Genomic DNA, 17,329 nt, shown 5'->3' with positions numbered 1-17,329 from the left:
AACGCTCTTTGTCTCATCCAGCTGCAAGCTGCCGGAGAGTCTGGATGTGCGTTTCTGTCAACCCCGTTTTGAGTTTATGTAACACGGCACAATGGATCATTCTGCAGAGCAATGGTACACTATCAAATTTTGCGTTAAACTTGGGAAGCCCACCACCGAAATGTTTCCATTACTTCACCATGCCTTTCGGACCGATTGCTTGCCCAAATGACAAGTTTTCTGATGGCACAAGTCGTTCATGGAGGGTGGAGAGGAGATCACCGACGAACCTCACAGGGGACGGCCATCAACCACACAAGTCGACAAAAATGTGACACAATTGTTTGAACTCTGACACACAGCTGAGCCTTCAATTGATAGCACAAACTCTAAACATGTCAAAAACAACCGTTTTCCACATTGTGACCGAATATTTGAACATGAGGAAGGTGAGTGCCAAACTCGTCCCAAAAGTGTTGACCGACAAACACAAGCACAAGCGAGTGCTTCGGTGCCAAGAAATGTTGGAAATGTGTGAAAATGATCCTCATTTTTTAAACTTAGTTATCACTGGTGATGAGTCATGGATTTTTGAGTACGACCCTGAGACAAAAGGGCAGAGTTCAGAGTGGCACACCCCATCGTCGCCCCATCCCAAGAAGGCACACGTGAGCAAGTCCAGGATCAAAACCATGCTCATTGTCTTATTTGACGTCAGAGACATTGTCCACCACGAATTCGTACCTATCGGGACTAGAGTAACTCAGCTTTCTACTTGGAAGTGCTCAAAAGACTGAAAAGGAGGATCTCGTGCTGCCGAAGCGACATCAAGGACACGTGGAAAGTTCATTCCTGGCCAGGACCAAGACCCCATTGGTTCCCCAGCCTCCTTATAGTCCTGACCTGGCTCCCACTGAGTTTTTTTTTTTTTTTTTTTGTTTCCTCAGTTAAAAGGAGTCATGAAAGGAAAACATTAGGACACGATTGAAAGCATCCAGGTGCATGTTACATCAGCTCTAAAGGACATTCCGGAAAAGGCATTCCAGGATGCCGTCCAGGCACGGAAACACCGCCTCCAGAAGTGTATCAATGCAGGAGGGTGCTATTTTGAAAATTTTTGATTATCTGTACGAATATATTCAATAAATGATTTTTTTATGAATTTGGTCGCATTACTTACGGAACGCACCTTGTATGATTCAACACCACATCTTTTATCTGTGCCTTTTACTCAAGCATCACTAGCCAAAACTTCATATGAACCAGATACTTCAACTACCTATTCCATCTTCTGCTGACTTTTATTTTGGTCTTACCACAACAATACGAACCACGCCATTACAAAGTATAGTGTCATCCACATATTTGCAGTTGATTCTACTGGTTGTCTTCAATTTTATCAAAAAAGAGCATGAGCCATTCATGTAAAAATTGCAAATATCCAATATTTCCAAAGGCACTTTCATCTCATGGAAAACACATCATGTTTATCTCTAATAACATCAACAACTCTATTTTGTATAACAACCTACCCATGATTAAGTAAATGTTAAATCATGTTAGAATTAGTATCCGTTTTATGCTAAACTGATTCCAGCATAATCTATATAAGTGTGATGGTTACCTCACAAAATTATTCCCACATCTCCCAAACTGGTATTCCATTGCCAGGCTATTCATAATAATGTTACTCCTGCTCGCTGCACCTTGCTGCATGGGCACTCTTGCAAGGCCTGTTTGATGGATTTGGACAGCAGATTGCTTTCAGCTGTCAGCACAACATACTATCCTAATAGACAGGGCCACATATGTAAGCTCCCATGTCATTACCAAATTTGTTACAATCACGGCATAGTTTACAATGAGAACATGACCAATTATCAATTGTCCTCCAATATAATTACTGCCATAATTTTATAAGAGGGTGTGTAGCTCAATGTAGTATGGTCAAATGTAACAGCTACTTCATAAAAAGTGTCCTCCGAACCCTCCCTTAACCCCATCTCCAATGAAACAAGTTCCTCTCAATTGTATGGTTGGTACTGTAACTATGGCAAACCCTTCAAAGTCTCACAAATTTCACTACCTCAATGTCTGTTAAGATCACCTACATACACTTGCCCCATTTCCAACCCCTTCTCCCTGACTTGTTCTCCAACTATTTCCGGTTCCCACCTTCTCTGTTAGCTTCACACTCCTCTCAATCTCTTATCTAATCCAGTCTATGCTCACCTCCTATTATCATCCTCATATTGCCTTCTTGTTTATCACTCTCCGCCTCGTTCCCCCTCCCCTTACCTTCCCATGTATACTGTGCCATTGTGGGTAACTGTACAAATTATAGTTATTTCTGTTCATTTATCTCATTTTTACTGCCCTGCTGTCTCTATCTGCACTATTTCTGAATTCATCCTACCCTACCCTACCCATGTGAGACAATAAATCATCTCAAGCCACTACATCTGGAGAATATCAGTTTTCTCTCTCTCTCTCTCTCTCTCTCTCTCTCTCTCTCACACACACACACACACACACACACACACACACACACAGAGAGAGAGAGAGAGAGAGAGAGAGAGAGAGAGAGAGAGAGAGTGTGTGTGTGTGTGTGTGTAGAGAGAGAGAGAGAGAGAGAGAGAGAGAGAGAGAGAGAGAGAGAGAGAGCGTGCACGCATGTGGGTGTGTGGAAAAACTGTAATATATTTATTTTAAATGGAAAGAAAACTGCCATCAAGTGATTAAATGACAGGACATTATAAATCTATTAAATATAAAATGGAAGGGTTGGTCTTACCTGGAGAGGGTCCTTTGGTAATTCCATTGAGAGGCTCTGCATGCTGCTGCTTTGACAACAGGTCATGGGCTGCTTCTAATCTCCCCCCTGACAGTTTCAATGCCCGCAGGGATGCTTCCTACAGCAAAGAACAATTAATAGCCTTCAGTGCCGTATATTAAATAAAATATATAGAAATGTATATGGAGTACTGCCAACTGCAGAAATAAATACTTATCACAATGAGACAAGTAACAGAAATGCTATTTATCTCGCTTGTATAAAAATGGAGAGAGAATGCATCTTATGCTTCAGAAGCTGAAACCTGTACGGTATACATTTGGAATAATTTCCCAAAATTATACAACACAAAATCAAACACGTGGTGACAAAATTGACTTTTGAGCAAGAGTGGGCAAGAATACATTAACTCACAACAGATCCACTTTTTAGCTAATAACGCAGCAGTGTAGTACCTCAGCAAAGGCAAACATTGTCCAGTTGTTTATCATCTACTGCCTAAGCACCAAATTATGCCATTTCTATTAATTTGCATTGGCATTATAGATAAAATACTAATTGGTAATTCACCTGGTACATTTTGCTGACTTATTGTGAAGGAAAACAACACAAACAAATCACTGCTCCAGAAGAGTTGTATTTTTGTGTTGCATTATTGGAGCACGCCAAATACTGTGAACGGATCACATCATACAAGATACTGAAATATAACAAGTAGCTGGTACACACTGTCAGGTATTGTTTCCAAGAATAAGAAATTTTTATGAGACTTACGCCAAAGAAAATAAATAGTATCCATGATGTAGGTAAAATGCATTCATTTGATATATTTTATACATGGGTTACCATTTTTATTCAATGAACATAATGTTTAGATGTTGTTAGAGAGATTGAAAGGAAAACGTATCACAGGTATCACAAGAATATAAATGTAGCTTTAGCAACAGAGTCAGTGGAATATAGATATCAATAAATCTGGAACACAAGCTTGTTCAAATAATTAGGCAGAATAAGGGAAAAAGAGAGACAACTGTACAAAATAAAGAAAGATCACCATTGTTTTAATATCTTATTCTCACTACTATCATGCACATTTAAAAAAGAAATGAAATGATGGTAATATTCTTTGATGTTTTCGGCATGGCAGTTAAAAAGGAAAGAAAAATTAGAGAATACAACACACAGAAAGGTGTTTTTTATCAGCTAGATACAAAAAAACCGCATGAGAGAATAATTTCTGACACATTGGGGAGTACACTCATTGTCAGTAATGGCAGTGAAATGCAGATACATAGAAAAATATCAGAGTGTGCTGTAACAAAAAAGGTCAAGGGCCACAAAAACTACCACAAAAATATTTCTCAATAATCACAGACTGCAAGAAATCCAAAAAATGGTTACAGTAAACCATTAGTTCACTATCTATTGGTAATGAAAGAAAAACAGAAAAGAAAAGAAATACAAAATTATACCAAGAAAAGAAAAGAGGAAGCAATACAATAATCAAGTCAATAGAAACAGAGCAAAACTTGGAGTTCAACTAGGATGCAGAAATGAAAACAACTAATAATAATTCTAGCATTCACCTTAATCAATTTATCGTAACCACAGACTTCAAGTCTGGATAGTGGGATGAAGCTGAACTTTGCTCTTCTGAACCCAAGTCAAGTGTCTCAACTGCTGCCCCATATTGCTCAGTGTTATGTTTCAATAATAGTTTGTTAGGCATGATTCTAAATAATTGTTCGCTTGGCATAGTGCAATTGGAGGCATGCACTAACCTCCTTCTGATCTGCCAAAAGAGTTACTAATAAAGTTAATCTTAAATCTGAGTCTACACAGAATTTGGCGTTTTATGTACACAAAAAGCACTGCTAGATGTGAAAATAATGGCACAGTCAGGGGAAATTCTATGGCCCCCACTCAACTGAGTAAGGTACACATGGGTAGTGCGAAGAGAAAATGAGAAAAACAGAGGTACCTCAAGAAATGCCGTAAAGTATAAGCACAACCCAAAAGGAAGCTAATATCATGTAACAAATGTTGCCTGCAAAATAAAACTAAATATGTAACTTCTTTTCAGATTTATCCTGTTGTAAATTATAACTTTAACACCACAGCACATACTTGTACTTTTGCTCAATCATTTGCGCTGTCTTAACAGAGCCTAATAAGAAGCATTTTAACGTCATACTTTTTACAGTTTGACTTTGCTGGAATGGATGACCTGAGTACAAAATGTGTCTTAAAGGTGAAGTATGAAGGCACAACAATTAAAAAAGAAGTGAAACTTTGACTACCTCTATGCATAATATGATTTAATATTGAAACAGGGTTGTTGTTCAATGAAGTGAATGACAGGTAGCACCTCTGTTGTCAAGGACAACTGTGATAAGTATAAATATAAATAACACTAAAATAGTATTTCATCAAAACTACTATGAGTAGCTGGCAACCAGTGTGTGTATAGATTTCTATTAAGGATTGTCTACTGGGTTCTTAATGGCCACTTCTTGAATATTTACATCTTAATGAGTATTAAAGGAACTTACCAGATAGAATCCTAGTGGCCAACACAGGTGTTCAACCCATGTAGTTTTTTGTCCGATAAAGAAACTATCTTGACTGCTTAGTACAGAACGAATGCAGACAGGCTGCTCACTAACATCTGCCACTACCAGCATGCAAATCTGTTTTGGTTGCTGAGCCTTAAATTCACTCATGTCTGGGATGAAACCACTGGAAGCACAGATCTACTGAAATGTAGCCCTAGTCACCTACTCATCTCTCACTAAACTCTATGAGTCCTGGGCACGCACGCACGCACACAAAAACCAAAGGCTGTAACATTTTTAATTTTTGACTTAAGCATGTCTGCTCTAAACTTTGACTGTTGCCTTCTCACAATGTAACCTTAAGGCTTCTAAATTTTCATTACTATGAAGTCATCCTTAGTGGTGTCAAAACCTAGCTAGGCAAATGTATTAAATAATTATTTGCAACTGGTTGGTATGTTATTTCCCCACTGGCTCATGTATAGTCGCTGAAAGATAGTCACATTCAAAACTGAAACACTAAAAGACTTGGTAATGATCAAATGGAAAAACGGTTAAGCTGACTACACTTTGTCACACAAAAGAGAATTTACACAGATTCCAAGTTGGCACAGATACAAAACTAGAAAGAGAGAGAGAGACTCCTCAGGCAAAATTCTCATACACACCAGATTCAACTAAGCAACAAGTAAAGCGTCTTCAAAAACGAGTATTCTACAAGTAAGCATAAATGGGGCTATTACTTAATGAAGGTAATAAAACAAAAGGAAATTAAGTTTGAAGAAGGTAGCATAAAAGCAGAACTTGGATGGAGAAAAATGGGGCTTCAAGGAAACAATGATAAGGGCATAATAGAACATGTTGAATTAAGAAAGACTACCTGCATACAGTTTCGAGAGAATGTAAAAAAAGTGTGAGGCAATATAACAAATAGTTTTACAAGGAAGCAACTGAAAACAAAATTGTATGAAAGTGGGTAACTGTATTTGGTTGAGGGTACAGTAATTAACAACAAAGAAAACACTGTAAAGACATCCTAGATTTTTTTTACATGGTTATATAGTTCACCAGATAAATTAGAAGTACAGATAGATAGTAATGAAAATAATGACATTCTAGAAGTACTGTCCATCTGAGGAATGAAGAAAGGAACGACATTTGAAGAAAATGGTGTTTTAACTGAAGTCATAAAAGCTGGTAATTAAAGTAATTAAAAGAAGGTTGCAACATCATTGACAATGGAACAATGATGTAACTGTTCTACTTTGCAGAAAAGGAGTCAGAAAACTATAGACCTACGAGCCTCTTCTCGTTAATATATACATCACACAATAAAATTATCACAAATATGCACAGAAAAAAATACTGGATATTACTTAGGCAACTGGCAATCTGCAACTCCAAAATTAAATTTTGGGCCGGAACCAAGAATATGAATTATCACTTTGTCTGGGACTTATAGTTACTGAGAAGAATGTGACATGATTTCAACAAAATAGGTATTTACAGCTCTTGAAAAACACTGATTCAACCTACGTTTCTAAACTGAAGAACATATACAGCAATGATACAACTTCTGTTATATCCCATAAGAACCACGGGAAATTTGTAAATGCAATGAGTCAGTCAAAGTGATTCCATACCACCAAAACTATCCGCAGCAGCCAAGGGGAAGTATTATGATCCATGAACCAGAAAACAGAAAATGGAATATGTGTGAATCAATGTTTTATTTATAACATTGTCCACTTTGCTTATGATGAAAGTAAACTATAATGATGAATGGAAAAACTTGATAGACTACGTATCAAAGAATGGTTGAAACTCAGTTTAAATAATAATAGTAAAACAGTGTTTAAGTGAAACTTTAGAAAGAAAAAAATCACAGAACCAGCAAACAAGCTTTTGTACTATGAGCACATGGCAATCAGTGTGTATAATCAGTTTTGACTTATGGAAAAGAAAAACGTAATTTTGATGTAAAAACCATTCAAGAACTGAGGAGTAGATGGGCAGGAGGGGGAGGGGGGGCGCAGCATGGACGCAGATCCAGGATGAAGGTATGTGTCACAGATTTTCACTCCCCCCCACTATACAGGCTGTCCTACAAAGTGGTTGACATTGTTTGAACTTCAATATTTTTTGATAGCCAGTTCCAATTATGATTATATGGTGCTCTCATGACTAGAGTGTGTAGCCATTCATTTGCTTCTCTTTTGTTTATTTTCAGTTGCCAGTAACTGTATGCAAATAGCAACATGGCTGGAAACTTGTCCTTGGAGCAAAGAAAGTAGATTCGAGGTGTTATTGGCGTGAAAGTGCACAGATGATGGCAGGCAGAGTTTCATGCCATGCTACTGTCACGTGTAACAATAACAAAATTAAGTGACAAATGCAAGAAGGAAGGAAGGAAGTGTGCATGATATGAAGAGGGGGTGGTATGCAGGAAGAAATCTGCAGCACAGTGCTGCAAACTTTCACAAGACCCCCAAAGAAGTCCATACGGCAACCTGTGCACGAATCAGATGTTCACCATATTTTAAGGCAAACAAAGTGGAGATCCTTCATTCCCAGGTTGCTTCACACAATAAACGAGGATGATCTGGATAAGTGCCTTGAATTTTGTGAACTGATTTGCAATAATGAACTGCTGATTGACGTCACTGTTTGGACTGATGAGATAACATGTAAATAGAATGGAACAGCCAATCGCCAGAACTTTGTGTACTGTGCAAGACATAGTCCTCATGTTCCAGAAGAATAAGTTATTCATCTTCTTAGTTTATCAGTGTGTTGTGATATGTCAGTCAGATGACTTATTCCTCCTCCCCCCCTTTTTTTTTAAGAAAAAGTGACAGGTGTAAAGTACGAAGGTGACAGGTGTAAAGTACAAACGAATGAATTAATTGTACCAGCTGTTCACTACCTGTACTGAGACGAACACTGATCTTTTCAGCAAGACATGCACAATCACATTACCACCATGCTGTGTGGCAATTGCATTTGTTGAGAGGTGGATAGGCCAGCAGGGAAGTGTTGAGTATCCAGCCAGATCTCTCATTGAAACACCTTTAGAGTTCTTTCTGCGGGTAATTCTAAAGGACACCATCTACATCATAAAGCCACGTACGCTGGATGATATGGGAGAGATGACTGTGGCGACCTGTGAATCTATTCCATTGGCAACGACGACATGTGTGTCAATCTGATCCGTAGCATTGCAGACGCTCTATTGCTGCCAATGGAGAGCAGTTTCAATATCTTCAACGTAAAACATCATCAGTAATGTCATGACCATCTATGTGACTTATTAATTCACAGTTTTTGTTATTTTTGTTCAATTTATTAAAGTTCGCGCAATGTAAACCCCTTTGTCGGACAAGCTGTACAATTTGTCATTACCTCCACATTCAATATGTAACAGATACCTATGATAATGATAATGATAATAATAATAATAATAATAATAATAATAATAACAATACAAAGCCTGAAAAAGAGAAAGTGAAGCACCCGGAAAACATTGTTGGATGTAATGTAACTTTGTACACATACATACTACCGGCCAGTATGTAAGTGATTACAGTTACAGTTCTCTTTGATAGAACAGCCATCACAGCGCATTAGTGTTGTTTGTGTTTATTGTTGTTAACAGGCCTGGTTGGGTATACATGGGGTGTGAACACCATCAGATGTTGAGTGATCACTGTGAAAGACATGAAGATGCAACATACTCATGTGAGACAGCATTATGAACACTTGATAGAGCTTAAATGGGACCTTATTGTTAGTCTCCATTTGGCTGCCTGGCCAAATCATGCAATATCCAGATTTGTGGGGCACTCGGATGTGAAGCGACCCAACATTGGACTGCATGGGAACGTGTGCAGAGGAATACTTGCCATCAAGGTTCCAGTCGATTATGTCTAACCAACTTACTCAAGGATCATCACATTGTGCATCAAGCACATCACAATTACTTCACATCTGCAACCTGCCATCAAAAAACAAGTAATGGACATCCTGCAACATTCTATGTCATCTCGCACCTGTGATCAGAGACTAGTACCAGCTGGACTAGAGAATTACTGTCCCACATATAGGCTGCCATGAACTCCGCAAAGAAATGGCTGCATTTGGAATGGTGCTGTAATTAGGAAGCATAGAGTGCTAATGAAGAGCACTGCATTGTGTTCAGTGATGAATCGTGGTTCTGCCTTACCTTGGATGACCATGAGTATGACAGTGACTTGGGGATAGATCCAGTTCTTTTAATGTTTTGGAGTGGCACAAGAATGTCAATCCTGCCAGCATGGTGTAGAGAGCCAGTGGGTATGAGTTCAAGTCATGGCTGGCTATGATTGAGGAAACTTGACCGGCACAATGGGATGTCATGGGTATTCTGCATCCTCGTGAGTTTCCTCGCATGTGACAGTATCGTGATGTTGAAAACAACAAGCCACTGGTTGTCCACAAATGGAACATGTCTCTATGAACTTTTTATGAGATGTTGAGGTGTTCCTATGGGCACCAAGATTCCCAGATCTGTGCCAAATTAAACATAAAAGCCTGCTACAGGATGAACTCTGCCCAGAGCCACTCTCTAGAATATGAAGGACCAGTTAGAACAACTGTGGGCCAGCTTGCCTTAGGAGAGAATCCAACAGCGTTATGGCACTCTTCCCAAATGAGTCAGTGTATCTATGTTGGCCAGAGAATGTCCAACATTGTACTGAGAAGTGGGCACATACTACCAAGTTCTTTGTAAATTTGTCTAGATTTTTTAATCACTAAAATAACATCATGTACCCTCTCAATCCATTAAGTTTCATTTAATTTCATCTTCATTTTCTGGAAGCTTCACTTCTGTTGTCAGGCAAGGTATATATAAGATGTTTCAATATAATCACAATAATTTGTTTACACCAGTGGTTAGTATAGAGATTTTCCTCTTTTGTGCGAGAAGGTCATCATGATGTGGATCGTGACTTCACAGTGGCTAAGAGTGAGGCATAAAGAAGAAAGGATGAAAGATGGGCCAAGGTAGATCTTGGCTGGATTTCAAGACACACCTCGATGATAATCTTAAGGACGGTTAACATGCAGGAGCACAGAGTATGTACGCCGCTAAGATTATAATGCATGTACGAATCAAGAATAGAACTTTATTCTTTATAACTAATTATCGTTATTATTTATTACAATTATTATTACAACTCAATAACCGTTACAAACTGACTTTCTAGTTTTCAAGAAAACACGCTGTTCACAATCGATTTACGAAGAGACTGAGTCTCACACCATCTGTGTACATGTACGAGTCAGTGACAATGAAGACAAACAATAAGGATTTATAAAAATAGTGGCCGCAACTAAAAGAAATTTGAGATATCGGTTAACTGTTCTTGGTGAATAACTGCAATGAGGGTCTATGTTACATTCTTTTCCTGAGCTCAAACATTGTTGTCCTTTCGTTTCCATTATGTAATTTACAAGTCAATCCTGAAACGAAATTATTTTGATGAGACACTGCGCAGTTCGAGATATCGATTGTGGTGCTTCATAGTACGAGAAAGTCGACCTGGCAACGCGGCGGCGGCGCATTCCCAGAGTATGACGCGTGCCTCACGAGGCGGCCAACATTTTGGGGCAGACCTTGGCGGTCCTGTCCCCAGCCCACCGGCCTTCCAAGGCCTTCGACGACCGCGACCGGCCGTCACCCTTCTTAGAGCATCACGGAAGAGACGTCACGTTCATGTGCCGCCGCCTCCTCCCTCGGCTCAATGACAACCTGACCGCAGGGGTAGACTGAAATGTTTCAGCTTCACAATTCTCCCAATGAACCAGAATATAAAATCTTCCTTTTCCAAAATCAGCAATACTTAGTCCAGCGTGGAGCAACGGGCTCTCGTTTGATAGTCAAATTTTGGGTAAGGGTTTTCTTTGATCCCCAACTTTCGCTAGCCGTCCCGCCAAATGTTAGTGTTAAGACTATTTCACTTTTTCTTAATCTTCCTCCTAGCGAACTACGAGACATTTCTGTTTAAATTTCAATGCAAGAAATTGTGCTGTAACTCCACATCTGTTCTATTATGGGGTTTTTGGTAGTATCCCCAAGTTCGTTCAGTAGCGTGCCGAAAAGGCTGCTTGATTTGGGTAACATTTCCTTCTTCACGACTTTCGGTACATTATCTGTCCCATACCATCAGTCTGTATTTACCACAAAAGAACTCAGATTGGTTAATCAATTTTAAATAATAAGTACACATCGTGGGATGTAAGTCCACAAGACTATAACAGTATAACCTATTGGCATCTGCTATTTTTGTAACCCTACATTTACTGTATCTGACTCCATCGTATCTAGGTTATATACATGACTAGCATCAATTTCACTTCCATATTCAAAAAATATCGTAGTTATTTTCCTTACTTATCCATAAGAGCCGTAAGAAGATCACGTGAGTTTGATATCTTCAATAGGGTGTGCATTCGTCGCGTTCTTCCCTGGAAGTCCCGCTTTCTCCGAAATGTCCCACTGTCCCGAAAGTTTTTTTGGGGACTACAAAAGTCCCGCTTTTTTTATTCCGCTTGGCTAAAGTATTTTTCGTATCGGATATCTGATTTGCAATATACTGCGCATTGCGCAAGTATATAAGACAGGAGGCGTTCAAGCTCCTCTACAATCTTTGTTTACTCCCTGTTAACGTTTCGCATTGTTGGTGGTGCCGATTCATGTTCACTGTTTTTCATGCCAAAATGAAACTGCAATTTTAACATCAATATAAAGAGTGAGTTTACTTTTATTACTCACAGTGGAGAAATTGTATAATGTACTTTGTGTATACCAATTTTTGCTGTTGGGCATTTTTGATGGTCCCATTTTTTAACAAAAATGAAATGGACACCCTAATCTTAGGAAATAGAAGCTGATGGTGGGGGACGTTGATGATCTGTCGGTGCTGGCTAGTGAGTTGCAGTCTCGGAATAACCCAGCGCAGCCCCATAGCAAAAGCCCTTGGTTTGTTTCAGGCCTTAGAAAGTTTGGGATGTAGAATAAAACAGCACTTGACAACGAGGTGTTTCTCGGTTTAATTTGGGCAAATTCAGAGACAACACTAGTCAAAACAATGTCTGTATACAAATCACATTCTGTGTTTATTAAGGAGAGCTCGTTCAGACGTTCGTGTCCTTTGGTGTTCCTATCACATTTTCAGTGCGGTTTAATGTTAAAAAAAGAACGTTCTCCCCTGCAGTTGGTGATCATCAAAGGCAAGTAAATGCGTAAGACCATTTCTACATTTGGGAAAGACGATTCTAATGAATTTTCCACTGAAAAATTAAATGACCTTATGGCATTGTTGCTCGGGAAGCCCCACTCGGGTTCGACCGCCATTCTTCCATTAAAAGTTTACAAAACTGCAGTTTCAGGGGCTCGTGCTTTCTGTTGTCAGTAGCAGTAGCTGAGCAAACTGCACCTGTTTGTCACCTAGTATTCCAAATCTTCTGGGCAAGCAATGATGACAATTGGGGTTACTTTCAAGATCCCTTGTGTTGTTAAAGACTTAAGCTGCCGAAGTATTCCAAATACACCATTCACTTCATAGTACCTATTATGAGTTTTACTGGTGCAGACATCAAACTATCAGTAACAGCTAAATTTTCGTCGTGCTAGGTCCCTGGGGTAGGTTGGGGATACGCTAGTCGCCAAAGTGGCGTTCAATTGAAAGACTATTATTATTATTATTATTATTATTATTATTATTATTATTATTATACCTGAATTTCAATATGTTATCAAGGTGTTTGATTTTCTCCAACTTTATCGAGTTGTAGTAGAGCCGCTGACATGATTGTACTTTGCATTTCGCGTGCTCGTCTTAAAGTCTGTATTTGTCACCAGAAAAAGAAAATGCTCTCTTTAAAGAATAGAACATGGTAATTAATAATCCCCAGCTGCCCATACATAACGATATAGCTGCCATGGTGCACAGAAGACTTAAGTGGAGAAGACCACCACTGGCTTACTGCTAAAGAGATGACGACCTCCAACTTTGACATCCACAATCTCGGGAAAGAATACTGGCGAACACACTGCCCACAAAAATACCAAAGCTTCATGATAAATGCGAAGCCGCCCGGCTTCACTCAGTCACGCAAAGTGTGGACAGCTTTAAACCGCATTCGCACTGGCCACCGCGATGTGCCCTACTAATGGGGAACGATACTTATTCCAAATTGCGACTGCGGTGCTGAAAAACAAATAATCCAGCACAGTGGAAGAATGCCCAGTTCGACTTACTAGGGAACCTTCATCGACTTCCTAGCTGCAGCAGAGGAGGCTATCGATTATATTCAATGTATGGATGACAATCTGTAATTAAACTGTGAATAAAGTGTATAAGGTTTGCGATGTACGCCAAACGATAAATAAAAAAAAATGTGAGCAGAAACAATTTCTTCATCCTGAGCGCTCAAGGGTTCCTCAGCGTCTGTACGTAGTTGCTAATTCACTCTAAATGATTCGCGTTTGGCATGCGAAACTTGAGACTCCATAAACTATAAGGAATAAAAAGTTTTGAAGGCACATCTGCAGAGGCTGTGGTAAAGAGCTTTTCTTCAATATCAATTCAAATGGACGCTCAGAGAAAGTGGGACCACCACATGGATAAGACGGCGTCACTGAATTCTAGAGATGGGCAAACTGAAACACTTAACTGTTTCGAAACAAATGAAACAGTACAATGTAATGTTTCGATACGCTGTTTCGAAACAGTGAAACAGTTTGTGTTTTGTAATCTAATAAACCTACACATTTTATCATCTTGAATGTCTACTGTATAAGTATGTCCATATAAACACAAATGAGGTGCGAGAGCGCTAATCATTTCGCAGAAAGTATGAAACTATCACTTGGGAGTCTTGGCAGTTTCTTATTTCCTGCAGCAAATGCGCTGCTTTCGTGTTGTGTGACTTACATACTTTTCAATTGGCTGAGGACAGCCATAGCTGAAGACAGAAGAACCACCACGAACGGAACTGGAGGTGGGAGCAAACTACAGAAACAACGAATATGCTACTGGGATTCCCACATTCCGTTAGTATGGGTAATATACCCATCCTGCTAATTTCCATGCACGCAAAGGGAATCATTGTGGATAATAGGCACAGTGACTATAGACTCACAGATAACACCAAATAATTCGAATAAATAACAAAATATAACAGAAAAAATTTTGCCTTTCAAGGTGTTTCGAACCGTTACTATAAAGTCACCATGTTTCCCTGCCCTTCCCGTTCACCACTGCACTATCAGTGATATGTCAAACAGATTGCTTGCAATTATACCTAGATCAAATTTATGTATATTTCTAATAACTGTCACTCTACGCCTTTTTTTATTCAGAATGTTGTAGGCTTACTTGCGTTTCTTAATACGATTACTGTACATGAAAAGAGAAGCGTATGTTATAAAAAAAAGTGTAATTTAACCGAATGATTTTCACATATTTATTATTTTGAATGTGAATAGTATGCGTTGTTTCATTGTTTGGTTAGTGTTTATAAAGCACATGTTACGCCATTTCGTAATAGGACAGTCAGCTAGAAACGAAGCTTTATTTTCGGATATCTTAAGCTTCATTCTATTGCTTGTCAAAAATATTTCGCCACTCTTGAGAGTGTTTCATTAAGTGTTATGTTGTGTTTCAGTGTCTGTGCCGAGCCCGAATCTCGTACGACACAGAGCGGAATGAAACATCACTGTTTCGATACAATTAGTCCGTTCCAAGCGCAGGTGGACTGAAACAGCCTTATTTTTAAACAACGATACAGTTTCTGTGTCTGGCTCGAGATCGAATCTGGTGCGGTTATCCGAGACAGGGGCGGAATGAAACACCACTGTTTCGAAACAGTGAACCACAGCCGTTCCGAAACACTGAAACAGTTCCACGTATCGATACACTGTATCGAAACATAGAAACAGTGGCCAAGTCTACTGAATTCCCGTATGATGCTTGCTCAAGTTTCCACCTACTGACGTCATCTTAACATTGCTGTATCAGTACATCCGATCACTGTCATCAACACCACGATGAAATGTCGCTTCATACTAGCTCACTAAAGTCATCGATGTAATACGACAAAAGCAAATTCCTAGTCCAATAAGCAACTGTTTACTGACCCTCTTCATGTCGTCATCTGCAGCATTTAGTTGTCCCTGCTGCAGTTTATTTTACGGATCACACTTTGCATCGTGGATTTTTAAAGGTTTCAAAAAAATGGTTCTAAGCATTATACGACTTAACATCTGAGGTCATCAGTCCCCTAGACTTAGAACTACTTAAACCTAACTAACCTAAGGACATCACACACATCCACGCTCGAGGCAGGATTCGAACCTGCGACCGTAGCAGCAGCGCGGTTCCGGACTGAAGCGCCTAGAACCGCTCGGTCACAACGGCCAGCCTTAAAGGTTTCATCTTTGTTTCAATTCCAGGATATCTTCCTTCAAGAAGTTCTTTACGCATACGTTATGCCGACTGTGTGTCCAATGACTATAGTTTTCCTTTTCTGTATTTGATTACTGGATTTTATTTCACAAAAGGGACACGTTCAAAATCTGTAGACTAATTGTTTGAGCTTTATTTTTCCTTTTCTTTTTCCCAACAACATGCTTCTAAAAACATAAATTACATCAAATTTCGAAATCATCTATAAATTTTAACATTTCAAAAAGCAATATGAGTAGCCTGTACAGGGAGTAGTGTACCGGATTTTGTCTTACCTGGCACCAACAACAAAGTTATCAGAAAAAAACCTGGCAAGCAATCTGGATCAAGTTACTTATATTTTGCTAGTGTCCTAGCTAAGTAGTTCGATAATATCAGAGGTTTTACCAAGGACTGCTAGGGCATTTCTGTAATAAAGTACTTCAGTAACAAAATCTTGCCAACCATTGTCTGATTCAGCTAAAGATGAGAGACAGATTACGATTATAACATGCATCTTGAGAAAATCTACGGCTGTCAGTACCCTACGTGGGATCTGGTGTTACAAATTTGGGAATGGTGCTTGTCTGGTTCGAGAAATCCAAGTACTTGAGCACACATATCAGCAATCAATGCTTCCTGAAGCGGAAAGCGACTGTCAAGTTTTCCATGCATCCACTATACCTTGTATTTCGTGCAATAACACGTCTTCACGCAAATTACCAAACACGACCAAGCTCAAAATTCAGAATCCTTAATATGTTTTGCAGAATCCTTAATATGTTTTGTATCACTGCATGGAAGACATAACCTGCCATGTAACGAAGATATGAGTGATGACATGCTGCCTTTTTTGTGCGAAGTCGTAAGAAATATGTGTGGACACATTCGCTTGCTTCAACTTGCTTAGATCTATCCATTCTTCAGCCAGCGTCAAAAGCTGTTGCAATGGAAGAAAGAAACGTAGTAACCGTTACTGCGGAACGATTTTTTAACATTTTTCTCTAGGAATGATACTGTACCCATGTGTTGTAGAAATGTCTCCCAAGTTTAACAAGGTGTTTCACATACGTTTACCAAGTTCAGGTTGTTCAGACGATTTTAGCAAACTAATTGTAGCCTCGAGGGCGTTCCTCACTAGAGTCGACGTGATTCATCGGTCACTGAAGAGAAATTACGGAGAAAGATTGAGAGTGTTACAAGCATTACACGTGGAGTTCACACCGTTCTCCCAAACGACTTTAAAGTGAGGACGTTAAATCTTTGTAGGTAACATGCTACTGAAAAAGAAACTAACGCTGCGTCGTGTCTCGCAAACAAAATCGCGGAGCACATTAAACTGTGTGAAAAGCGTTCGTAAATGCGACGAAACCTGATATAATTACACGTTCCAACAAAACCATCAACAATAAATAAAAGTTTGTACGACAAGGGTGTTGTGTCGTAATCCGACCATTTTTGGCTGCTCGTCAAGTACTATATGATTGACGAGCAAACGCTTAATGCAACAA

At 39.3% G+C, this 17,329-nt stretch overlaps 1 protein-coding gene across 3 annotated transcripts in view; it reads right to left on the bottom strand.

The window, feature by feature from the left end:
• Positions 1-17,329, bottom strand: part of LOC124610925 (serine/threonine-protein kinase Warts-like) — a 213,257-nt gene that overhangs the window by 81,840 nt on the left and 114,088 nt on the right. For all 3 annotated transcript variants that reach the window (XM_047140199.1, XM_047140201.1, XM_047140200.1), the window contains exon 3: positions 2,774-2,891. In XM_047140199.1, the coding sequence (XP_046996155.1) occupies positions 2,774-2,891 (118 nt within the window). The remainder of the gene's footprint in view (positions 1-2,773; positions 2,892-17,329) is intronic.

This window comes from Schistocerca americana, chromosome 1, assembly GCF_021461395.2.
Source record: "Schistocerca americana isolate TAMUIC-IGC-003095 chromosome 1, iqSchAmer2.1, whole genome shotgun sequence".
NCBI lineage: Eukaryota > Metazoa > Arthropoda > Insecta > Orthoptera > Acrididae > Schistocerca > Schistocerca americana.
Note: the sequence above shows the minus strand (reverse complement) of the source record. Positions and strands in the feature narration are given on the sequence as shown.